Source organism: Trichechus manatus, unplaced genomic scaffold (genome assembly GCF_000243295.1).
Source record: "Trichechus manatus latirostris isolate Lorelei unplaced genomic scaffold, TriManLat1.0 scaffold00120, whole genome shotgun sequence".
Classification (NCBI taxonomy): domain Eukaryota; kingdom Metazoa; phylum Chordata; class Mammalia; order Sirenia; family Trichechidae; genus Trichechus; species Trichechus manatus.
Window position 1 is genome coordinate 1,273,518 of NW_004444056.1, and position 26,481 is coordinate 1,299,998.

The 26,481-nt window shown below is 39.7% G+C and overlaps 1 protein-coding gene across 3 annotated transcripts in view; it reads left to right on the forward strand.

The window, feature by feature from the left end:
- The window catches only part of ZNF484 (zinc finger protein 484), a 162,728-nt gene that overhangs the window by 39,382 nt on the left and 96,865 nt on the right, over nt 1-26,481 (forward strand). The window contains exons 1-2 of one of the 3 annotated variants that reach the window (XM_023738599.1): nt 21,820-21,849; nt 25,593-25,639. The exons of 1 other annotated variant lie outside the window; for it this stretch is intronic. In XM_023738599.1, the coding sequence (XP_023594367.1) occupies nt 25,625-25,639 (15 nt within the window). In that variant the 5' untranslated portion in view covers nt 21,820-21,849; nt 25,593-25,624. Of the gene's footprint in view, nt 1-21,819; nt 21,850-25,592; nt 25,640-26,481 lie in introns of those variants that run through there. One more of the 3 variants, XM_023738598.1, reaches the window with a different exon arrangement.

Here is a 26,481-nt window from a genome sequence, read left to right on the forward strand (position 1 = left end):
TCCCAACCACCTGGAGTAAAGGAGAATGAAGAACACCAAAGACACAAGGAAAGTATTAGCCCAAGAGACAGAAAGGGCCACATAAACCAGAGACTTTATCAACCTGAGAGGAGAAGAACTAGATGATGTCTGGCTACCACCAATGACCGCCCTGACAGGGAACACAACAGAGAGTCCTGGATGAAGCAGGAGAAAAGTGGGGTGCAGAACTCAAATTCTAGTTACACCAGACTTAATGGTCTGACTGAGACTGGAGGAACCCCAGAAAGCATGGCCCCTGGATTCTCTATCAGCCCACAAGTAAAACAATTTCTGAGGCCAACTCTTCAGACAGGGATTGGAGTGGACCGTGGGACATAAAGTGATACTTGTGAGGAGTGTGCCTCTTAGCTCAAGTAGATACAAAAGACTCAATGGGCAGTTTCTGTCTGGAGGTGAGATGGGAAGGTAGAAAGGGTTAGGAGCTCATTGAATGTACATGGGGAATCAGGGGTAGAAAGGAGGATTGTGCTGCGACAGTATGGGGAGAGCAATTAGAGTCACATAACTATGTATAAATTTTTGTATAGGACAAGAAAAAGAATGCCTTCTGGCCAGTTTGGGCTCCTTATGCCTCTGGATCAACAGGCAAAGAAGGGAGTTACTATACTGGCTGGTGTGATTGGTCCTGATTACCAAGAGGAAATCGGATTGACAGTACATAATGGAGGTAAAGAAGAGTGTGTCTGGAATGTAGGAGATTCCTTAGGGTGTTTCTTAGTACTACCATGCCCTGTGACTAAAGTCAATGGAAAACTACAGCAACCTAATTCCAACATGGCTACTAATGACCCAGACTCTTCAGGAATGAAGGTTTGGGTCACCCCACCAGGCAAAGAATCACAACCAGCCGAGGTGCTTGCTGAGGGAAAAGGGAATATGGAATGGGTGGTGGAAGAAGGTAGTTTTAAATACCAGTCCCAGCCACATGACCAGTTGCAGAAACGGGGGTTGTAATTGTTATGAGTATTTCTGCTTTTTATGTGTGCATCAAATATTTTTGTTTCCTTCACTTGTAAAATATAAGATGTAAACAAGACTAGTGCGTTTTCGATTATACGCGTGTTGTATCATGTTAGGCGAAAGTGTGACTTTATAATTGTCTTTATTCAGAAATTATGTATGGTTTAAGGAGATGTGTACGTGTGCCAAGTTGACAAGGGGTGGATTGTGATGGTTAAGATTGTGTGTCAACTTGGCTGGGCTATGATTCCCAGTGTTTTAATGTGATCACTCCAATGATTGAATATACTGCGAGTAGCCAATCAGATGAAAGGGAGTCTCCTTGGGGGTGTGGCCTCTGTCCGAATATAAGCAGACGTTCTGGCTTTTTGCTCACTCTGGATTCTGTGGCTGCCTACTGTCGTCTCATCTCTGGTTCTTGGGACTTAAGCTGTCAGCTTATCTGCCCAACTTGGGATTCATCGACCTTCACAGCCTGTGAGGAGGAGCTCTGCTCTCTGACCTGCCGATCTTGGCGTTGCCCGCTTCCGCGGCTTCGTGACTTGGCAGAGGCCTCTACCCTGATCCACAGACTTGGGATGTTCTAGCCTCTACAGTCGTGTGAGCTGTTTCCTTGATATAAATCTCTCTCTCTATATATACTTATATGTTTTACTTCTCTAGAGAATACAGCCTAAGACAGGCACTTAGGTTGTTTCCATCTTTTTGCTATTGTGAACAATGCTGCGATGAACATGGGTTTGAATATGTCTATTCATGTGATGATTCTTATTTCTCTAAGATATATACTTATTTTTTTGGGTTTCTTATTTACCTAGTAGTGGAGTTGCCTTGGTGGTGCAGTGGTTACGAACTCGGCTGCTAATCAAAAGTCAGCAGTTTGAATCTACTAGATGTTCCTTGGAAATGCTATGGAGCAGTTCTCTGTCCTATAGGGTCACTATGAGTTGGCATCGACTTGATGGCAGCGGGTTTGGTTTGATTATTAGTGGGATTGCTGGAGCATATGGATTATGCTTTTTTAATCCATTCTGCCGCTCTCTTTTGATTGGAGCAAAGAGTCCACTTACATTCACTGTAATTACCGATAAGAAGTGACTTACATCTGCCATTTATTTGTGTGTGTGTCTGAAGCCTTCATTGCCTTGTATTTTACTATTGCTTGCTTTTGTGTTTTGTTGGGTTTTTGTAGTGAGAGATTTTGCTTCCCTTTTTGGTATGTTTTTGGATTTTTTTTTAGTGGTTGCCATGGATATTACATTTAACAGCTTGTTTTTATAACATGCTAGGGCAAGTTAGTACCAACTTAACTTTAATAACATACAAGAAATGCTATACCTATACCATTCCTTCCTCATTCCCCCATTTTGTTGTTGTTATCACTAACTCTGCAGTCTGAAATTGATCAAACATGCAATCAAGAGACATTGATAATTATTGGTGATTGGAATGTAAAAGTTGGAAATTAAGAAGAAGGATTGGTAGTTGGAAAATATGGCCTTGGTGATAGAAACGATGCCGAAGATCGCATGATAGAATTTTGCAAGACCAATGATTTATTCATTGCAAATAGTTTTTTCAACAAATAAATGGCGACTATACACAAGGACCTCACCGAATGGAAAACAGAGGAGTCGAGTCTACTACATTTGTGAAAAGAGACGATGGAAAAGCTCAACATCATCAGTGAGAACAAGGCCAGGGGCCACCTGCCGAGCAGACCATCAATTGCTCATGTGCAAGTTCAAGTTGAAGCTGAAGAAAATTAAAACAAGTATGACCTTGAGTATATCCCACCTGAATTTGGAAATCATCTCAAGAATAGATTTGATGCATTGAACATGAATGATCAAAGAACAGATGAGTTGTGGAAGACATCAAGGACATCATACATGAAGAAAGCAAAAGGTTATTTAAAAGACAGGAAAGACAGAAAAGACCAATATGGATGTCAGAAGAGACTCTGAAACTTGCTCTTAAACTTGTAGTAGCTAAATCAAATAGAAGAAATAATAAAAGTAAAAGAGCTTAACAAAAGATTTCAAAGGGCAGCTCGAGAAGATAAAATGTTATAATGAAATGTGCAAAGACCTGGAGTTAGAAAACCAAAAGGGAAGAACACCGTGGGCATTTATCAAGCTCTAATAACTGAAGAAAAAATTCAAATCTTGAGTTGCAATTTTGAAGGATTCTGTGGCCAAAATATTGAATGATGTGGGAAGCATCAAAAGTAGATAGAAGGAATACACATAGTCATTGCACCAAAAAGAATTGGTCGACGTGCAACCATTTCAGGAGGTGACATATGATCAAGAACTGATGGTACTGAAAGAAGAATTCCAAGTTGCACTGGAGGCATTGGTGAAAAACAAGGCTCCGGGAATTGACGGAATACTAATTGTCTTAGTTATCTTTTGCTGCTGTAACAGAAATACCACAAGTGGATGGCTTTAACAAAGAGAATTCTCTCACATTTTAGGAGGCTAGAAATCCAAATTTAGAGTGCCAGCTCTAGAGGAAGGCTCTCTCTCTCTGTTGGTTCTGGGGGAATATCCTTGTAATCAATCTTCCCCTAGTCTAGGATCTTCTCAGCACAGGAACCCTGGGTCCAAAGGACACGCTCTGCTTCTGGTGCTGCTTTCTTGGTGATATGAGGTCCCAAATGGAGATGCCTGGTAGGCTGTAGGATCCAGAGATCTTTTAGCTCAAGGAAAAAGAGTCTGGGCTGGAGCTTTAAGTTTCTAACTTAGAAAAGTGAAACATCCGTATAATAGTTTGATTCCTTTAGCATTTACAACAATAAATAGGAATTCCATTTTTAAAAAATTCATTGTACCACCTTGAAATAACTGTGTGCAACCAGCTTTTTGAGGGTGGAGTCAAGCCAAATAAGAATCCCTGATATATAACAGAGAGCAAGTATGTCTTAAGCTGGGTTCTCTAGAGAAGCAAAACCAGTAAAGCATATAAATATCTATATAAAGAGATTTATATAAAGGAAATGGCTCACGTGGTTGTAGAGGCTGGAATGCCCCAAATCTGTGGATCAGGCTGGAGGTTCTTCTGATTCATGTAGCTACAGGGGCTGGCAAACCCAAGATCAGGAGGTCAGACAGCAGGGCTCTTGCTCACAGTCTGCAAAGACTGATGAATCCGAAGATTGGCAGGTAAGACTGCAGATAAGCTGCTATCCCAGGTCCCAAGAACTGGAGGTCAGATGAGCAGGAGCCAGCTGCAGGATCCAGAGTGAGGAAAAGCCCATGAGCCTTGCCAGCATGTACACTTATATTTGATGCAGGCCACATGCTCAAGGAAACTCTCTTTCACTGATTGGCTGCTCACAGCCAATCCCATCATTGAAGTAATCACACTATATCAAATCTCATCATGGAAGTGATCACATTATCACACGACTGCCAAACTACATAACTGCCAAACCACTGAGAATCATGGCCCAGCCAGTTTGACACACAATCCCAACGATCACACCAATTGAGATGTTTCAACAAACGGTTGCAGCGCTGGAGGTGCTCACTTTTCTATGCCAAGAAATTTGAAAGACGGCTACCTGGCCAACTGAGATCCATAAACTGAGATCCATATTTTGCCCATTCCAAAGTAAGGTGATCCAACGGAATGCAGAAATTATCAAACAATATCATTAATAGTACATGTAGATAAAATCTTGCTGAAGATCATTCAAAGCAATTGCAGCAGTACGTCGACAGGGAACAGCCAGAAATTCAAACCAGATTCAGAATAGGACATGAAACAAGGGATATCATTGTTCATGTCAGATGGATCTTGGCTGAAAGCAGAGAATACCAGAAAGATGTTTACCTGTGTTTTATTGACTATGCAAAGGCATTCAACTGTGTGGATCGTAACAAATTATGAATAACATGAAGAATGGGAGTTCCAGAACACTTAATTGTGCTCATCCGGGACTTGTACATAGACCAAGAGACAGTTGTTTGAACAGATGAAGGGGATACTGTATGGTTTAAAATCAAGAAAAGTGTGCGTCAGGGTTGTATCCTTTCACTAATTCAGTCTGTATGCTGAGCAAATAATCCAAGAAGCTGGACTATATGAAGAAGAATGTGGCATCAGGATTGGAGGAAGACTCATTAACAACCCGTGATATGCAGATGACACAACCTTTCTTGCTGAAAGCGAAGAGGACTTGAAGCACTCACTGCTGAAGATCAAAGACTACAGCCTTCAGTATGGATTACACCTCAACATAAAGAAAACAAAAATTCTCGCAACTGGAGCAATAAGTAACATCATGATAAGCGGAGAAAAGACTGAAGTTGTCAAGGATTTTGTTTTACTTGAATCCTCAATCAACACCCATGTAAGCAGCAGTTAGGAAATCAGATGATGTATTGCACTGAGAAAATCTGCTGCAAAGGACCTCTTTAAAGTATTGAAAAGCAAAGATGTCACTTTGAGGACTAAGGTGCGCCCGACCCAAGCCATGATTTTTCACTTGCCTCATTTGCATGTGAAAGCTGGACAATGAATAAGGAAGACCAAAGAAGAATTAATGCCTTTGAATTATGGTTTTGGTGAAGAATATTGAATATACAATGGACTTCCAGAAGAACGAACAAGTCTCTCTTGGAAAAAATACAGCCAAAGTGCTCCTTGGAGGTGAGGATGGCGAGACTTTGTCTCACATACTTTGGACATGTCATCAGGAGGGACCAGTCCCTGGAGAATGACATCATACTTGGTAAAGTAGAGGGTCAGCAAAAAAGAAGACCCTCGACGAGATGGGTTGACATAGTGGCTGCAGTAATGGGCTCAAACAACAAGATTGTGAGGATGGCGCACGACCGGGCATTGTTTCATTCTGTTGTGCATAGGGTCGCCATGAATCAGAACCGAATGGACAGCACCTAACAATAACATCACTAAATAGTCTTTATATTTTATGTGCCCTGTAACATAATTTTATCCCTGCTTTTTTTCATTTGTCATTAAAAAGCATGAAAGACAAAGCAGAATTATCAAGCATGAATACCTTATTACTAGCCCTTATAGTTGTCCTTACAATTTCCTTTATTATGGATCTTTGTTTTTATGTATGTCTCTGAGTTGCTTTCTAGTGCCTTTTGTTTTTCATCTACATAACTACCATTAGTGTTTTTTTGTAGGGCTGGTGTGGTGGATATGAACTTGCTCAGCTTCTGTTTGTCTGGGAATGTTTTAATTTCACTCTCATTCTTGAAGGGCAGTTTTGCTGGGTATAGTATTCTTGGTTGACAGTTTTTTTTTTTTCTTTCAGCACTTTAAATATGTCATTCCATTGCTTCCTTTCTCCACTGTTTGTGAGGAGAAATTCACCCTTAATCTTATTGGGCATATTTTGTATGTGATTGCTTGCTTCTCTCTTACTGTTTTCAGGAGTCTCTGTTTATCTTTACTTTTTGAGAGCCTAACTATGATGTGTCTTGGTGTAGATCTTTTTGGGTTTATCCTGCTTGTGATTCTTGGATTTGTAGATTCATGTCCTTTGTTAGATTGGGGAAATTTTCTGTCATTATTTCTGCAAATATTCTTTCTGTGCCCTTCTCTCTCTCATCTCCTGGAATTCCCATGATGTGCATATTAGGTCTCTTGTTGTCGCATAATTCCATTAAACTGTGCTCAGCCTGCTTGAGCCTTCATTCTTGGCACTCTTCAGCATCAGTAATTTTGACTATCTTATTCTTTAATTCATTTATTCTTTCTTCTGCCTGGTTAAATCTGTTGGTAGGTCCTTGTATTGATTTTCTCATTTCAGTCATTGGCCGTTTCAGTTGCAACATATCTTTTTTAGATTCTTTTGTTCTTGCATTGTTTTCCTTATTTCTTTGCTTTCTTTTTCTGTTTTCCCTTAACTTTTTAATTATGTTTAACATTGTTGTATTATATTCATCCATTTTTTTCATTATTTGGTCACCTCTAGATGCGCTTTCACTCCGTTTGTCATGTTCATTTGGATGGGCAGTTGTTTGTTCTTTGTGTGCCTTTTGATTTTTTTGTTGAGACTTTGGAATTTTTGAGGGTGTTAACTTTCTCAGTTTTTTCCAGTATTTGGTGTTTTTGCCTGCACTGCTTTCTGCAAAAAACCATTAGGCAGGCAGAGCCTTTGGCCTTTGCTTACCATTTTCTCTCTTTCTCTCTCTGTGATAGCTCCTTTTCCTTCCCTTGTTTAATCAGGATCCGAAAGTGCCATATCTTGGTTTTCAACTTTCAGTGTCTCCCAAGCACACCAGAGAACACGCTGTGGTTGATCTGTCCACCAGCGGGCACTGCCATTCAGGTGAGATATTGTGCACTAATCAGTCTGTCCACCGGGAGCACAGTTCTCTCTCTGATTATTACTCCCTTCCCGTCCCTGTTTCTACAACCACGTTTTCAGTCAGAAAACCCACTCCCAGTGAGCCCCCTTCTGGGCTGCATGTTGTCCTTCAGTTTTGCCCAAGGCTTCCTTCCCTGCTCTGTGGGGGATGCTTGCATTCAGGGGAAGAACAGGCAGGTTTTCCTCCATTTCAGGAGGATGAGGGGCTGGCAGTCCCCAGAAGGATCTCTAAAAGATCTGCCTTGTTGGTTTTAGAGCCCTAGAGGCTCTGTGGTTGGGGGGCAGCAGTCTTCACTTAAGTGACCCTCCTCCTGGTACCACTGTAGGGAACCTTCTGTAAGAGATCTTATCAGTCCAGTGTCCAACAGTTAACATGTCAGGGAGGGGTTGTAATGCTCCGAATGGACCCTCAGGAAGGTCTGCCTTGTTACTATCAGAACTCACCCCATAGTATGTGTTCTGCATGTGTAGCCTCCACTCAAGATACCTGCTTCCTAACTCACAACAGCCTTAGCAGTCTCCAGCACCGACCAGAAGGAGAAGACAGATCCAAACTGACCTCCATGGAGGCCTGTCCTGTTGATTTCAAAGGCCTGAAATATGGGGTAAATAGGGAGGCAGGTAGAATGCTGACTATGGGAGCAGACACCATTGCAGGGGCCTGCTGTAGCAGTTTGCAACAGCGTCATAATCAACAGGTACCAAGAGGGAAAGGGGGTGTCATGCCCAAGTCAGATCCCCATGGAGGTCTGCCTTATTGCTGTCAGAGCCTCCGTTAAATGGTTAGCTGTTAGTGCAGTTTCCACACAACATGCTTGCTTTCTAGCACACAGCAGCCTCCATCAGCCATCCTCAGCACCAACTGGGAGTGGGGGCAGACTAACCCAAACTGACCCCCAGGGAGGATTTTCCTGTTGGTTTTAGAGGCCTAAGCTATAGGGTATGCAGGGAGGTAGATTAGAATGCTGACTATGGGGGAAGACCCCACTGCAGGGACCTTTTGTAGCAACTCAACAGCTGGCTTGCAAGTGACAATGTCCAGGTTGGAGAGGGGCTGTCATTCTCTGAACGGATCCCCAGAGGCGTTTGCCTTGTTGTTATCAGAGCCCCCCTTGTAATATGTTGGCTGTGGGTGTAGCTTTCACTCAAGGTGCCTGCTTCCTAGCACTCAGCAGCCTCATTCAGCAGTCCTCAGCGCCATCCAGAAAGGGGGGCAGACAGATCTGAACTGACTCCCTGGGCGGTCTATCCTGTTGGTTTCAGAGGCCTTAACTTTGGATTGTGCTGGGAGGAGGTAGTGTGTTGATTATGAGAGTGGACTCCACTACAAAGGCATCCTGTAGCAATTCACAGTAGGCTTGCAGACGATAGTGTCCCCATGGGGTAGGTGCCGGCACACTCCAGAAGGGCTCCTGGGAAGGTCTGCCTTGTTGATTTTAGAGCAGAAGCTTGGTTCCTGTCTCTTTGTCCAGGCAGGGGATGTGGTGGTTAGGGAAGATGTCTCTTTTACTAGGGACATTTCCCCAGTTCACAACAGCCAGCAGCCCATATGGCTGGGAGGAGGTACAAGGATGATGGCAGAAGCAATTTTTCTACTGTGTGCAACTTGTTGATTCGATGATTCTTGCTTGTCTGCAGTTCCCCACTGCTTTCCACTACTCTCCAATTCAGAGTCTCTCAAAGCCAAGCACCGTTTCCTTATTGTAATTCTTGTATTTCTGAGGGATGGTGGAACAGTGGTCTGTTTATGCCTCCATCTTCCCAGAATCCTTTCCAATTGTACTTTGGTGTCTGCTTGAAAGCTTTTAAGACCCCACTACACAGTGAAGTAAGAGGTAGAACAGAAGCACTAAACATATTAGGCCACTTAACTGGGATGTCCCATGAAACCATGACCCTAAACGTCCAAACCAAGGAAAAATCTCGTGAGGTGTTTGTTTCTATATATGCAGCCTCAGCAGCTACTCTTGAGTTTTTTGGTCATTGTTGTAAATATATCTGTCACACAGCTTTTGCCAATTCAACTTTTTACAGGTGTACAACTTATTGACAGCAATTACTTCAATTAGCTGTGCAGCCCTACTCTTATTCTGTGTGATTTTTTCATCACTGTAAACCAAAACTCAGTACTCTACAAGCAATAATAGCCCCTTTACTCTTCGTTCCCACTCCTGGTAACCACTGATAAAGTTCAGTCTCTATTCATTTGCTTGTTCTTTTTATATAAGTTCATACAATATTTGTCCTTTTGTGATTGACTTATTTCACTCAGCTTAATGTCTTCCAGCTGCATCCATATTGTAGCATGTATCAAGACTTCATTTCTGTTACTGGTAGTATTCCATTGTATGTATGTACCACATTTTGTTTATCCATTCATCCGGATGGGCATTTAGGTTGTTTCTACCTTTTTGGCTATTGCCAATAGAGCTGCAATGAAAATGAGAGTACAAATCTCTTTTTGAGCCTCTGCTTTCAAGTCTTTTGGGTATATACTTAGAAGAATTGTTGAGTTGTAGGTAGTTCTATTTTTAGTTTTCTGAGGAACTGCCACACTGTTTTCCACAATTGTAACATTTTGCATTTGCATTTTCACCAGCAATGGATAAGGTTTCCAATTTTCTGATTTCCCCACACCCTCGCTTTGCCAATATTTGTTATTTTCTGTGAATTTTTTTTTTTTTTATCTTAACCATCCTAGTGGGAGTGAAAAGTTTCTCATTGTGGTTTTGATTCGCATCTCTCTGATGGCTAATGATATTGAGTATCTTTTCCTGTTTTTGGTGGCCACTTGAATATCCTCTTTGTTGAAATGTCTATTCAAGTCCTTTGCCGATTTTTTGATTGGGTTATTTGCCTTTTTGTTGTTGAGTTGTTGAAGTTTTATATATACTTTGGTTATTAGATTCTAATTGGATATATGGTTTCTGAAGATATTCTCACAGTTGGTAGCTTGTCTTTTCACTTTTTTGGTAAAGTCTTTTGATGAAGAAAAGTTTTTAATTTTTGTGATGTTCCATTTATTTCTTTTGTCTTTTGCTGTTTGTGCTTTTGTTATATTGGATACTCCATTGTTAAAAGCTAGGCCCGACAGCTTTGGCTGTGCATTTTCTTCTAAGAATTTTATGGTTGTAGTTTTCCATTTAGGTCTTTAATCGATTTTGAATTTTTTGTGTGTGGTGTGAGGCATGGCTCCTGTTCCATTTTTCTTTCTTTTTTTTTTTAATTGAGCTTTTGGTGAAAGTTTACACAGTAAGTCAGGTTCCCATTTGACAATTCCCACACAAATTGTTTATTGACATTGGTTATATTTATCACAATTGTCTACATTCTCTTTAATTGTAGCTATACACATCCACATGTGCTCTTTCATTTTTACTTTGGCTGTGCTGTGCTCACTACATTCTTATTCATTGCTGCTTTTCCCATCACCAAAAATAACTAGTTTCTAAGTCTAAAGCATACTTTTCCCTTCCTCTCTCCTTTCTCTGGTAACCACCAATGAATATTGGTCTGTCTATATTTATCTGTTCTTGTTTCCTTATAAAAGAGGATGATACAATATTTGTCCTTATATGGTTGACTTACTTCCCTTAGCATTATGGTCTCCATGTCTACCCATGTTACAGTTCACCTACTCGTTTTTCTTTATAGTTGTGTAGTATTCCATTTTATGTATATACAACAATTTGCTTATCCATTCATCCATTGACAAGCTCTTTGGTTGTTTCCAATTTTTGCTATTGTGAATAAAGCTGCAATGAACATAGGAGTGCATATGTCTGTTTGTGTCTGAGCTTTTAGGTCTTTAGGGTTTATCCCTAGGAGCGGGATTACTGGATCATAAGGTAGTTGAATTTCTAGTTTTTTGAGGAAGTGCCATACCATTTTCTATAGTGGTTATACCATTTTACAATCTTACCGGCAATGGATAAGATTTCCAATCTCCCCACATCATCGCCAACATTTGTTATCTGTTTTTTTAATCAGTGCCATTTTAGTTGGGGTGAGATGGTATCTCATTGTAGCTGTGATTTGCATCTCTCTAATGGCTTTTCATGTGTTTGTTGGCTGCTTGGATGTCTTCTCTGGTGAAGGTTCTGTTTCTGCCTTTGTTCATTTGTAGTTGGGTTGTTTGTCTCTTTTAAGTTTTTTGTAAATTTTGAAGATTAGACTCTTACATATCATTTCTGAAGATTTTTTCCCAGTCTGTAGGTTCTCTTTTTACTCTTTTGATAATGTCTTTCAATAAACATAAATTTTCAGTTTTTATGAGATCCATTTTATCTATTTTGTTTTCTTCTATTTGTGTTTTTGTTGTAATATCTGTTATGGTGTTTTTACAAAAGATTAGGTCCCATTGTTTTCTCCTAGGAATTTTATGGTTTTAGGTTTAACGTTTAGGTCTTTGATCCACTTTGAGTTAATTTTTGTGTGTGGTATGAAGTATGGATCTTGTTTAAATTTTCTGCAGGTGGATATCCACTTTTGCTAGCACCATTTGTTAAAGAGACTGTCTTTGCCCTGCTGAATGAACTTTGACCCCTTGTCGAAAATCAGTTGTCCATACATGTTTAGGTTTAGTTCTGAGTTTTCAGTTCTTTCCCACTGGTCTGTATGTCTATTGTTGAACCAATAGCAGACTTTTGATTACAGTGGCTGTATAGTATGTTTTGCTACTAGGTAGTGTGAGGCACCCTGCTGTGTTCTTTTTCTTCAATATTGCTTTGGCTATTCGAGGTTTCTTTCCTTTCCATATGAAGTTGTCATTAGTTTTTCCATTTCAGTAAAGCAGAGATGGGGGAAGAGAGATGCCAAGCCACATGAAGATCGCCCAGGAACAAACACGCAGAGAGACAAAGACCTTCCTCCAGAGTTGAAAGAGAGAGAAAGCTTTTCCCTAGAGCTGACACTATGGATTCAGACTTCTAGCCTCCTAAACTGTGAAACACGTCTGTCAGTTTGTTGTGCTTTGATGGCTTGCGTGTTGCTGTGATACTGGAAGCTATGCCACTGGTATTTCTAATACCAGCAGGGTCACCCATGGTGGACAGGTTTCAGATGAGCTTCCAGACTAAGACAGACTAGGAAGAAGGACCTGGTGGTCTATTTCTGTAAAAATTAGCCAGTGAAGACCTTATAAATGGCAGTAGAACATTGTTTGACATAGTGTCAGAAAATGAACCACTCAGGCTGGAAGGCGCTCAAAATACAACTGGGGAAGAGCTGCCTCCTCAAAGTAGAGTCTACCTTAATGACGTGGATGGAGTTAAGGTTTCGGGACCATCATCTGCTGACGTGGCACGACTCAAAATGAGAAGAAACCGGCAAACATCCATTAATAATCGGAAGGTGCGAAGTATGAAGTATGAATGTAAGAAAATTGGAAATCATCAAAAATGAAATGGAATGCATAAACATCAATATCCTAGGCATTAGTGAAATGAGTTGGACAATCATATGGTCTGCTGTGCTGGAAACAACAAATGGAAAAGGAATGGCATGGCATTCATCGTCAAAAAGAACATTTCAAGATCTATTCTGAAATACAGTGTGGTCAGTGATAGGATAACATCTATACGCCTACAAGGGAGACCAGTTAAAATACGACTGTTATTCCAATTTGTGCACCAACTACTGAGGCCAAAGATGAGGAAATTGAAGATTTTTACTAACTTCTGCAGTCTGAAATTGATCAAACATGCATTCCAGGTGCACTGATAATTACCGGTGACTGGAATGTGAAAGTTGGAAACAAAGAAGAAGTATCAGTAGTTGGAAAATATGGCCTTGGTGATAGAAACAACAATGGAGATTGCATGAGAGAATTTTGCAAGACCAACTACTTCATCACAAATACCTTTTTTCAACAACATAAACAGTGACTATACACGTGGGCCTCACCAGATGAAATACACAGGAATCAAATCAACTACATCTGTGGACAGAGACAATGGAAAAATTCAGTGTCATCAGTTACAAAAAGGCCAGGGGCCGACTGCAGAACAGGCCATCAATTGCTCATATTCAAGTTCAAGTTGAAGCTGAAGAAAATTAGAACAAGTCCACGAGAGCCAAAGTGCAACCTTGAATATATCCCACCTAAATTTGGAGACCATCTCAAGAATAGATTTGATGCACTGAACACTAGTGACCGAAGACCAGACGAGTTGTGGAATGACATCAAGGACATCATATGTGAAGAAAGCAAGAGGTTGTTAAAAAGATAGGAAAGATATGCACTGCTGGTGGGAATGCAAAATGGTACAGCCATTTTGGAAAATGATATGGCGCTTCCGTAGAAAGCTAGAAATAGAAATACCATATGATCCAGCAATCCCACTCCTATGAATATATCCTAGAGAAATAAGAGCTGTCACATGAATAGACATATGCACACCCATGTTAATTGCAGCATTGCTCACAACAGCAAAAAGATGGAAACAACTTAGATGCCCATCAACAGATGAATGGATAAACAAACTGTGGTACATACACTCAGTGGAGTACTACACAATGATAAAGAACAATGATGAATCTGTGAAGCATCTCACAACATGGGTGAATCTGGAGAGCATTATACTGAGTGAAATAACTCAGTCACAAAAGGACAAATATTGTATGAGACCACTAGTATAAAAACTCATGAAAAGGTTTATACACAAAAAGAGACCATCCTTGATGGTTATGAGGGAGGGGAGGGGTGGGGATGGAAAAACACTAAATAGACAATAGATAAGTGGTAACTTTGGTGAAGGGTAAGATAGTACACAATACTGGGAAAGCCAGCACAACTTGTAGAAGACAAAGTCATGGAAGCTCCATAGACATATCCAAACTTCTTGACAACCAAATTACTGGGCTGAGGGCTGTGGGGACCATGGTCTTGGGGAACATCTAGCTCAATTGGCATAACATAGTTTATAAAGAAAGTGTTCTACATTCTACTTTAGTGAGTAGCGTCTGGGGTCTTAAAAGCATTTGAGTGGCTATCTAAGATACTCCACTGGTCTCACCCCTTCGGGAGCAAGGGAGAATGAAAACAACCAAAGACACAAGGGAAAGATTAGTCCAAAGGACTAATGGACCACAATTACCATGGCCTCCACCAGACTGAGTGCAGTACAACTAGATTGTGCCTAACTACTGCCACTGACTGCTCTGACTGGGATCACAATAGAGGATCCTGGACAGAGCTGGAGAAAAATGTAGAACAAAATTCTAACTCATTAAAAAAGACCAGACTTACTGGCCTTACAGAGACTGGAGAAACCCCAAGAGTATGGCCCCTGGGCACCCTTTTATCTTAGTAATGAAGTCACTTCTGAGGTTCACCCTTCAGCCAAAGATTAGACAGGCCAATAAAACAAAACGAGACTAAAGGGGCACACCAGTCTTGGGGCAAGGACTAGAAGGCAGGAGAGGACAGGAAAGCTGGTAATAGGGAATCCAAGGTTGAGAAGGGAGAGTGTTGACATGTCATGGGGTTGTTAACCAATGTCATAGAACAATATGTGTGCTGTTTAATGAGAAGCTATTTTGTTCTGTAAACCTTCATCTAAGGTACAATTAAAAAAAAAAAAAAAGCAAGAAAAGACCAAAATGGATCTCAGAAGAGACTCTGAAAGTTGCTCTTGAACCTAGAGTAGCTAAAGTGAATGGAGGAAATGATGAAGTAAAAGAGCTGAACAGAAGATTTCAAAGGGCAGCTCGAAAAGACAAAGTAAAGTATTATAATGAAATGTGCAAAGACCTGGAGTTAGAAAACCAAAAGGAAAGAACACGCTCAGCATTTCTCAAGCTGAAAGAACTCAAGAAAAAGTTCAAGCCTCGAGTTGCAGTACTGAAGGATTCTACGGGGAAAATAGTAAACAACACAGGAAGCATCAAAAGAAGATGGAATTATGTTCAAAGTAGGTATTTCTTAGGGTAGGGTACTTCCGAGGGTAGGGTATTTCTATAGGAAATGAGATTCTATAATGTAGTGGTTAAGAGCTCTGAAGCCAAATTACTCTACAAGCCTTAGTTTTCTTATGTGTAAAATGGAGGGATATTGTGAATATCAGTTCATCAAATTACGTAATGCATGCAAAGTGTTTAACATAGTTCTGGACAGTTCTCAATAAATATTGGCTGCTGCTGCTTCTGCTGAAAAAAAAAAAAAAAAGATGGAAGGAATACACAGAGTCACTGTCCCAAAAATAATTGGTCAACGTTCAGCCATTTCAGGAGGTAGCATGTGATAAAAAACCGATGGTATTGAAGGGAGAAGCCCAAGCTGTGCTGAAGGCATTGGTGAAAAACAAGGCTTCAGGAATTGATGAAATACCAATTGAGATCTTTCAACAAACGAGTGGAGCACTGGAAGTGCTCACTGGTCTATGCCAAGAAATTCGGAAGACAGCTACCTGGTCAGCCGACTGGGAGAGATTCATATTTGTGCCCATTCCAAAGAAGGTGATCAAACAGAATGCAGAAATTATCGAGCAATATGTTTAATATCACACACAAGTAAAATACTGCTGAAGATCATTCAAAAGCAGTTGCAGCAGTACCTCGACAGGAAATTGCCAGAAATTCAAGCTGGATTCAGAAGAAGACATGGGACAAGGGATATCATTGCTGATGTCAGATAAATCCATTACTAATCAGAACATAACATCCATTTAGTAATCGGAATGTGGAACGTATAAAGTATGAGTCTAGAAAAATTGGAAATAATCAGAAATGAAATGGAACACATAAATATCATATGCTAGGCATTAGTGAGCTGAAATGTATTGATATTGGCCATTTTGAATAGGACAATCATGAGGTTGTTTCTGCATATTTGCCCTTAATTGTGTTGAGGAATTTCCCTTCTATTTGTATTTTAGTGAGAGTTTTTATCAGGAAAGGGTGTTGAATATTATTGAATGGCTTTTCTGCATCGATTGATGTGCTCATATGGTTCTTTGTTTTATTTATGTGGTAGATTTCATTGGTTGATTTTCTGATGTTGAACCACCCCTGTAATCCTGATATGAAATCCACTTTATCATGGTGTCTAATTTTTTTTTTTATATGTTGCTAGAGTCTGTTGGTTAGAATTTTGTTGAAAATCTTTGTGTCTATGTTCATAATGGATATTTGTTTGTAATTTTCTTTTTTTGTGATGTCTTTGCCTGACGTAGGTATCAGGGTTATGCTGGCTTCATAAAAAGAGTCAAGTAGTGTTCCTTCCTCTTCTGTGTTTTTCAAGAGGTTGAGGAGGATTGTGTCAAATTTTCTCTGAATGTTTGATAGAATTCTGCAGTGTAGCCATCTGGTTCTGGTTTTTGTTGTTGTTGTTGTTGTTGGTAGTTTTTTGATGCATCTTCAATCTCTTTTGTGTTTGGTCTGTTTAAACTTTCTACTTATTTTTGTGTTAGTTTGGGTAGGTAGTATTTCTAGGAAGCTGTCCATTTCATCTAGGTTTTCAAATTTGTTGGAGTATGATTTTGCATAGTAACTTGTTATGATCTTCTTTATCTCTGTTGCATCAGTTGTAAAGTCACAAAATCCATTTCTTAATTTGGTTATTTGCCTTTTCTTGTTTTTTCTTTTGTTAGTATAGGCAGTGGTTTGTCTTATTGATTTTTTCAAAGAATTGTTAATTCTTTCAATTGTTTTTCTATTTTGAATTTCATTTATTTCTACCCTGAACTTTATTGTTTCCTTTTTTCTGGTAGCTTTTGCCTTCTTTTCCTCTTCCTTTTCTGTTTTTTCAAGTTGTCTGTTTAAGTTAATGATTTTGGATCTTTCTTTTTTAATGTAGCCATTTATTGCTATAAATTTTTCTCTGAGTACTGCTTTTGCTATGTCCCAAATGTTTTGATATGATGTGTTTTCATTTTTGTTTGATTCTAGGAATTTTTTAATTTCACTTCTGATTCCTTCTACAACCCAAGTTTTTTAGTAATGTTTTAGTTTCCATGTATTTATTCATTTAATTTTCCTTATTTATACTGTTGTTGATTTCTAGCTTCATATCTTTATGGTTAGAGAAGATGCTTTGTATGATTTCAGTCTTTTTAAATTTGTTGAGACTTGTTTTGTGACCTAGCGTATGGTCTATTCTGGATAACGATCCACGTGTGCTGGAGAAGAATGTGTATTGTTCTAAAGTTGGATAGAGTGTCATATATATGTCCTTTAGGTCCAGTTGGCTTATAGTTTTAAGTTCTCAATGTACTTAGTGATTTTCATTTTAGATGATCTGTCTATAATTGAAAGTGGTGTGTTGAAGTCCCATACTATTATTGTGGAGTTGTCTATTTCTTCTTTCTTATTAGTATTTGTTTCATCTTATTTTGGTGCATTGCTGATAGGTGCATATATATTTATAATTGTTGTGTCTTCTTGATGAATTGACTCTTTTATTATTATGTAATATCCTTCTTTACCTCTTGTAAAAGATTTTAAGTCTATTTTATTCTATATCAGTATGGCCACCCCTGCTCTTTTTTGTTTACTGGTTGCTTGGAATATTTTTCTCCATGCTTTTATTTTCAGCCTGTTTGTGACTTATGTGTAAGATGTGTTTTTTGATGACAGCAAAAGGATGGATCATGTTCTTTTATCCATTCTGCCACTCTCTGCCTTTTGCATGGGGCTTTTAGACCATTTACATTTAAGGTTATTAATGAAAACGAAGTGTCTACCTTGCTCATTTTGCCTTTTGATTTTTGAGTGTTTTGTATCTTGTTTTATTATTCTGATTTTTCTGTTTTTGTTTGTGTTTTGATGCTTTCTTGTGAGGAGCCTTTTGTTAAGTTCCTTCTTTTCTTCAGAATGTTTCTTCTTGCTGATTTCTTCGTGGTTACCATATCTGTTACATTACACAACTTACAATTACTACAAAGTTTAACATATGAATAACAGTTAACATACAACTTTAACATGATAAATCTATTCCTGATAAGCTCCTCTCTCCACCATTTCTGTTGGTGTGTCTCCATTAACATCAATATACAACCTATATTCAATAAGTTTAGTTTGTACTTATTTCTTAATGCTTTTGCCTTTCCATTTGTTAATACTCCCTGGAGTAATACTTGCAAAGCAGGTCTCGTAGTGGCAAATTCCCAGAGTTTCTGTTTGGGAATGTCTTGATTTCCCCCTCAGTTTTGAATGACAGCTTTGCTGGATAAAGAATTCCTGGTTGGCAGTTGTTTTGGTTCAGTATTTTATATATGTCGCTCCATTGTTTTCTGGCCTCTAGAGTTTCTAGAGAGCAACCTGTACTGATTCTTATGAAAGACCCTTGGTATGTTAAATTGCATTTTTCTCTTGCTGCTTTCAGAATTCTCTCCTTGTCTTTGGTTTTCAAGAATTTTATTAGGATATGGTGTGGAGTTGATATTCTTGTGTCTCTTCTGATTGGGGTTCGTGTAGCTTCCTATATTTGCAGGCTTGCTCTTCTGCTCAGGTCTGGGAAATTCTCTCTGATTATCTCTTGGAAAACTTTTTCTGTGCCTTTATTGTTGTATAGTGCTCTGGGATTCCAGTAATTCTAATGTTAGATTTCTAAATTGAATTCCATGTTTCCTTTTGGGGTTGTTTGCTTTTCTTTGTTCTTTTGTTTCTCTTAAGACTTGGTATGTTTCTGAATGTTTTGTTTTCTGGTTCACTTATTCTGTCTTCTCTGTTTGACTCTATTGTTGAGTGTTACCCTTGCTTTTCCTAATTCACATGTTTTGTTCTTCAGTTCCAGTAGTTCTCTTTGTTTTTTTAAAAATGTTTTCAATGTACTTGTTAAGTCTCTCATTTTGTTCTTCCATTTGTTTCCTAAACTCTGCTAGTTTTTCTGTGTTTTTTGCTTTCTTGAAAAATGTTTAACACCATAGTCTGAGAGTTGTCAGTTCTTTGCATTATTTTAGCCTCCATTGGAGAGATTTCCTCTTTTTCATGTTTTCCTCCTTTTTTCTAAATTTAAAATTTTTGTTGTTGGGAATATGCACAACAAAACAAACCAATTCAACAGTTTCTACATGTACAATTTAGTGACATTGATTACAACCATTCTCACCCTCCTTCTCTCAGTTGTTCCTCCATCATTAACATAAACTCACTGTCCCCTAAGGTTCCTGTCTAATCTTTAGGGTTGCTGTTGTCAATTTGATTCTATGTAGATAGTTCTTAAAACAGCATAATGCTCAAAGCAGGCCTTTTTTTTACTACTTAAGCTAAACTATTGCTTGGTTTTAAGAAGACTTCAGGAGATATTTTTGGTTTAAGGTTTAAAGGTTAGCTCAAGGCCAGTAGTTTTAGGGGTTCATCCACTCTCTATGGCTCCAGAAAATCTAGACTCCATGAGAATTTTAAATTCAGTTCTGCATTTTTCCTGTTTTGATCAGGATTTTTCTGTGGAATCTTTGATCAAAATGTTCAGTAATAGTAGCTGGGCTCTATCCAGTTCTGTTCACATGGCAAAGGAAGCAGTTGTTCATGGAGGCAATTAGCCACACATTCCATTTCCTCCTCCTTTTCCTAACTCTCCTTCTTCCTCTGTTGCTGTAGGTGCATAAAGACCAATTGTACCTTAGATGGTCACTTTCAAGCTTTTAAGACCCCAAGCTTTTAAGACACTACACAACAAACTAGGAGGTAGAACAGAATCACTAAATGTGTTATTAGGCCAATTAACTGGGATGTCCCATGAAACCATTACCCTAAACCTCCAAACCAAGGAACCAAATCACGAGGTGTTTTTTTGTACATAAGCAGCCTCAGCAGCTACTCTTTTTTTTTGTCATTGTTGTAAATATATCTATCACACAACTTTTGCCAGTTCAACTTTTTATAGGTGTACAGCTTATTGACAGCAATTCCAATAATTGGCTGTGCAACCTTAACCTTAATCAGTGCAATTTTTCCGTCATTAACCCCCCTTTCTCCCTCCCTTCTTCCCCTGGTAAGCACAAATAAACTTGGGTCTCTGTACATTTATTTTTTCTTGTCTTTTTATATAAGTGAATTCTTACAATATTTGTCCCTTCATGGTTGGCTTATTTAGCTCAGCATAACATCTTCAAGCTCCATCCATACTGTAGCATGTAGCAAAACTTCATTTCTCCTGCTGGCTGAACAGTATTCCATTGTATGTATGTACCACATTTTGTTTATCCAGTCTTCTGTTGATGGGCATTTAGGTCGTGTAAAAATGGTGTGGAGGCAGTGTCTAACCTCCTCTAACTTCACAAGGAGTAAGGAGAATCAAGATCAACAGCTCATGGCTGATACCTATGAGATGGAGGTCAGATATGCCTCCTCTCTCCACCATCTTTACAAATTCTGACAACAACCATCCCTCCCACAGCACTCTCTACTTCTCTGCTGGGTTCAATAATTCATTCCAATGGCCACAGAGAGCTCACAGACAATACTTGTGATTATGGGGTTTATTAGGGAAGTAACAGTTACAATTCAGGCTCAGGAACACTCAGGATACAGTTCTTCTATCAGGATGGCCTCTTCCCAGCCGTGCTTGCAGGCATGCCTCTCCCTGGCCCTTCGCCTCTGTCCAAAGGACTCAACTTTCTCCATGGGCCTGGAAGCCCACCATGCTGTCTCCTGCTGTGGGGTCTCTGCTGCCACTTCTCACTGTCTTCAGTGTTGCCAGCTCTTTCTGTCTGTCTCCTGGTTTCAGGAGATTCTCAGCGCAGGGATCCTGGGTCCAAATGACATACTTGTTCCTGGCTGTTCTTCCGTGGTGGTGATGGATCTTCTCTTTCCCGCCTGAGTTGGCTCATTTCAAGCCCAGCAGGATGGCAAAACTGACCAATCCCTTTGGTGGGTCACAATTACCCTATCACATAGTCCCCCCCAATCACTTGGGTGAGAGTTACAAGACCATGGCTAGAAAGGCCACACAAAAGTGATCTATGGTACCTCAGGTTGTTTCCACCTTTTGGCTATTGTAAATAGTGCTGCAGTGAAAATTGGTGTACAAGTCTTTTTTTGAGTCTCTGCTTTCCAGACTTCCGTGTATATATCCAGGAGTGGAATTGCTGGGTCATACGGTAGTTCTGTTGGTTCTAGTCTACTGGTTCATATGGTAGTTGAACTTGAGCCATTTTGTCATTATTATTTATTTGCTTTAATTTTTTATTTTTATTATTGGAAAATGTTCCGCTTGGGTGCCTTGTTGATGCAGTAGCCAAGTGTCCAGCTGCCAACCAAAAGGCCCCGGGCCTGCACCCACCAGTTGCTCTGCAGGAGAAAGATGAGGCCAACCCCTTTCTCAAATACAGCCCAGGAATCTCATGAGGGAGGTACTCTCAGCCCCGCAGTTTCGCCAGGAGTCAGACTGACGCAGCCGCAGCAGGTTTGGTATCGTCTCCTGATAACCACTAGATGGCATTCTCATCCTTAGTTTTTTTTTCAGGGCTGGTCCAGGAGTTCTGGATTCTTGGTTTCTGGATTTGAATCGGCATGCCCAGGAGGGGGTTTAGACGATCGCAGATACTGACGTAAGCGGTGAGGGTAGACTTTCCTGTGGGATGGTTGGGGATTCTCTTTGTCTTTCTCTCTCCGGCAGTCCTGTACAGGCACACACAGTTTCCCTCTGAGGTCTGCCCCCTGTGTGCTGGTCAGTCTGCTGTACTCCTCTTGTCCCGGTGCCCTTGCTGATTCTCCGGGTCTTAGTGCTGGTCTGTTCCAGTCCTCTGCGGGACCCAGAGACCCAAAAGCACTCACGTAGCACCATGTTCTCCCTTTGGCCGCTCCCAACGTTCGCGGCCTACGAACTCTTAAGGCCAATTTGCGCAGCCTTAAAAAAAAAAAAAATCCTCAGATTTGCATCTTTTGTGTGTTCCCTGCTTGGGTGTTACCCAGCCCTGTCCCAAAATGGTGGTGATGAGCAAGCTGTCTCGATGTTACTGTGTGGGATCTCTCAGCTTCTTTGCCGACCCCCGTTCCTCCTTTTCCCCGCTTCTGGACTCATCCCGACTCTCCTATACATCAGCTGTTGCCCGGAGTTCTGAGATACCAGTCTATGCCTGTTTTCATTCATTGTTCAGTAAGTTAGTTGCTGGGGGAGTAAATGGGAGCGTCCACTCACTTGCCGTCTTGCCCCGCCCTCCCATAGTGATGAATATTGAAGAGACAAGGTTTAATCCATTTTCTGGAATTGGTGATATCCAGGACTTTTCCCTCTGGTCACTGACCCTTATCCTGGCTCAGCCCCCTTCCTGCTCCTCAGTCTCCTTTCTCCACACGCTTCCCGACTCTGCCTTCTTGCACCCCACAGTGGCAGAAACCCAGGAGAGAGGTGCCCACCCCACAGGCTGCTGCTTGGCATAAAGATTGGTGCCGCCGCGCGAGCCCTGGAGACTTTGGGATTATTGAGTGTCACTTTCCTCACCCGTTGGGGTCCTGAGGACTCCACAGGGCTGCGCATTTTGCCCCACGTCCCCCTCCCCGCCTTCTCGCGGTGTAAAAGCATTTCTGTGTTTCATTTTAATGCATGTGGAGACACAATTTTCCCAACACATTTATTGAAGAGACTTTTCTTTCCCCATTGAATGGACTTAGCACTCTTTGTCAAAAATCGGTTGTCCATAGATGTGTGGGTTTATTTCTGGACTCTCAATTGTATTCTACTAGTCTATGTGTTTACAAGTAGACTAGTACCAGGCTGTGTTGCTTAGTATAGCTGTATAATTTTTTTTTTTTTTTTTTTAAATCAGGAAGTGTGAGTCTTCCTACTTTGTTCTCCCTCAAAATTGTTTTAGCTATTTGGGGCCTCTTGCCATTCCATATAAAGTTGAGGGTAGGCTTTTCCATTTCTGTGAAGAAGGCTGTTGGAGTTTTGATTGGGATTGCATTGAATCTTTAGGTCACTTTGGGTAATATTGATATTTTAACAATATTACTCTTTCAATGCATGAACATGGAACATCTTTCCATTTCTTTATGTCTTCTTTAATCTCATTCAGCAGTGTTTTATAATTTTCATTGTTATAAGTCTTTCACATGCTTGGGTAAATTTATTCTTAGGTATTTTATTCTCTTACATCCTATTGTCCATGTAATCTTTTTCCCTAATTTGCCCTTTAGATTTCTCATTGCTAGTGTATAGAAACCCAAATGATTTTTGTTTGTTGACCTTGTACCCTGCAACTTTGCTAAATTCCTCTATTAGCTCTAGAAGCTTTCTTACAGAATCTTAGGGATTTTTCTATATAAAGAGTCATGTCGTCCGTGAATACAGATAATTTTATTTCTTTTCCAATCTTCTTGTTGCTGATAGGTGCTATTGACTTGATTTTGACTCATTCTGACCCCATATGACAGAGTAGAACTGCCCCATAGGGTTTACTTGGCTCTTTAATCTTTATGGGAGCAGATAACCAGGTTTTTCTCCAGTGGAGAGATGCTGGGTGAGTTTGAACTGCCAGCTTTTCTTTTAGCAGCTGAGCACTTAACTGTTGCTTCCCCTCTGGTCCCTTTTCCAATCTGAATACTTTTGGTTTCTTTTTCTTGTATTATTGCTCTGGCTAGAACTTCTAATACAATATTGAGTAGAAGTGGCGACAGTGGGCACCCCGTCTTGTTTCCTGTTTCAAGGGGAAAGCTCTCAATCCTTCTCCATTTAGTATAATGTTGGCTGTTGGTTTTTCATATATGCCCTGAATCATATTGAGGAACTTCCCTTCTACTCCAGTTTTCTTAAGAGTCTTCTTCAAGATAGGGTGTTGGATTTTATCAAATGCTTTTCCTGCGTCCATAGAGATGGTTGTGTGGTTCTTTTCCTTTGCTCTATTTATGTGATGTATTACAATGATTGATTTTCTAATGTTGAATCATCCCTGCATTCCTGGAATAAGTCCCTCTTGGTCATGATTTATGACTCTTTTAACATGCTTTTGGATTCTGTTCCCTAGTATTTTGTTGAGGATTCTTGCATCTAAAATTCGGAAGGGATGTTGGCCTGTAGTTTTCTTTTCTTGTGTTGTCTTGTTTTGGTATCAGTGTTATGTTTGCTTCATAGAATGAATTGGGGAGTATTCATTCCATCTCTGTCTTTTGGAAAGTTTAAACAGTATCGATGTCTGTTACCTTTGGAGTTAGTTTGTCTAGATTGTGTTTTTCTAAGAATTTGTTCTTTTCATCTAGGTTATCAAGTTTGTTACTGTTTGGTTGTTCATAATACTTTGTCATAATTCTGTTTATTTCTGTCAGGTCAATTGTAATGTTTCCTCTTTAATTTCTTATTTTGATTATTTGCATCTTTTCTCCTTTTTTCTCTGTCATTCTAGCTAAACATCTGTCAATTTTTTTTGACCTATTCACAGAATCAGCTCTGGTTTTATTGATTCTGTCTATTGTTTCTCTGTTTTTTATTTTATTTCTGCTCTGATCTTTGTTATTTCCTTTATTGTGGGTAGGCGTGGCTTAGTTTGCTTTTCTTTTTCTAGTTTCTCATGTTGTAGAGTTAGGCTGTTGATTTGAGGTCTTCTTTTTTCCTTTAGGCATGTATTGCTGTAAGATTCCCTGTGAATACTGCCTTTGCTGCATCCCATAGGTTTTGGTATATTGTGCTTTCATTTTCATCTGACTCTAAGAAATTTGTGATTTCTTCCTTGACACACTGGTAGGTTAATGGTGTGTTGTTTAATTTCCATATGTTTGTGTATTTTCCAGGTTTTGTTTTTCTTTCTGTCATTGATTTCTAGCATCACTCCATTGTGTCAGAGAAAATGCTTTGTATTATCTCAATCTTTTAAAATTTATCAATACTTGCTTTGTGACTTGTCATCTATGCTGGAGAATGATCCATGTGCACTGGAGTAGAATGTATATTGTGCTGTTGTTGGGTGGAATGTTCTGTATATGTCATTAAGTTTAGTTGATAGTGTCATTCAGGTCCTCTGTTTCTTTGTCTTCCTTCTAGATGCCCTGTCTACTGTTGAAAGTGGTGTATTGAAGTGTGTGTGTATTATTGTAGTGCTATCTCTTTCTCTCTTCAGTTCTATCACTGTTAGTTAGGTGCGCCAATATTGACTGCATATATATTCATGACTGTTAAATCTTCTGAATTAATTTACCCTTTTATGACTTTATAATGTCCTTGGATGATTTTTTTATGATATAGTTCTAGAAATAAATTTTCAGGTCAGAAGTTCATGAGCACCAAATGATGTATGCGTCAGTGTGTGACATTTGCACACTCTCTTTTCTCATTTGTCCCCCTGCCCATCTGTTTTCTCAGATCTCTCTGCCTCTTTCCCAGAAGAGCCAGAAATGACCATGTCCCCGGTGAGTTATTATTTGTTCCTTTCTTTTTTTCCAGTAGATTTTAGAAGGCCTCTAGTAATCCACATAGTAAGACAGACAAATATAAATAAATAAAAACTAAGATGAGAGAAAATAGAGAAGGGAATATCAACTCCAAGTCAAGTTTGGAATTTAGATTTATGTGAGTCATGTGGCCTTACACAGTAATGAACTTTCAACTGTAAGATTGTCTCTGATCTTACTGACATAGTAATAATGGAAATTAGGTATATGATTTATGCTGTTGACAAGAAACAATTTATTTTAGCTATGGTAAAGATTTCCTGGTTTTTTATTTTCTGATTCTGATGTTTGAGATAATTTTTGATAAATCTTCAGATGGATGGTGACTGTCTTGGATTGAATTATGTCCCCCAAAAATGTCTGTCAACTTGACTAGGTCATGTTTCCCAGTATTGTATGACTGTCTACCATTTTGTCATCTGATGTGATTTCCCTATGTGTTGTAAATCCTATTACTATGATGTAATGAGATGGATTAGTGGCAGTTATATTGATGAGATCTACAAAATTAGATAGTGTCTTAAGCCAGTCTCTTTTGAGATATAAAAGAGAGAAGTGAGCAGAGAGACGTGGGAACCTCATACCACCAAGAAAGCAGTGCTGGGAGCAGTGTGTGTCCTTTGGACCTGAGGTTCCTGCACAGAGAAGCTCCTAGAACAAGGGAAGATTGATGACAGGGACCTTCCTCCAGAGCCAACAGAGAAAGCCTTCCCCTGGAGCTGATGCCCTGAATTTGCACTTGTAGCCTACTGTTCTGTGAGAGAATAAATTTCTTTTTGTTAAAGCCATCCACTTGTGGT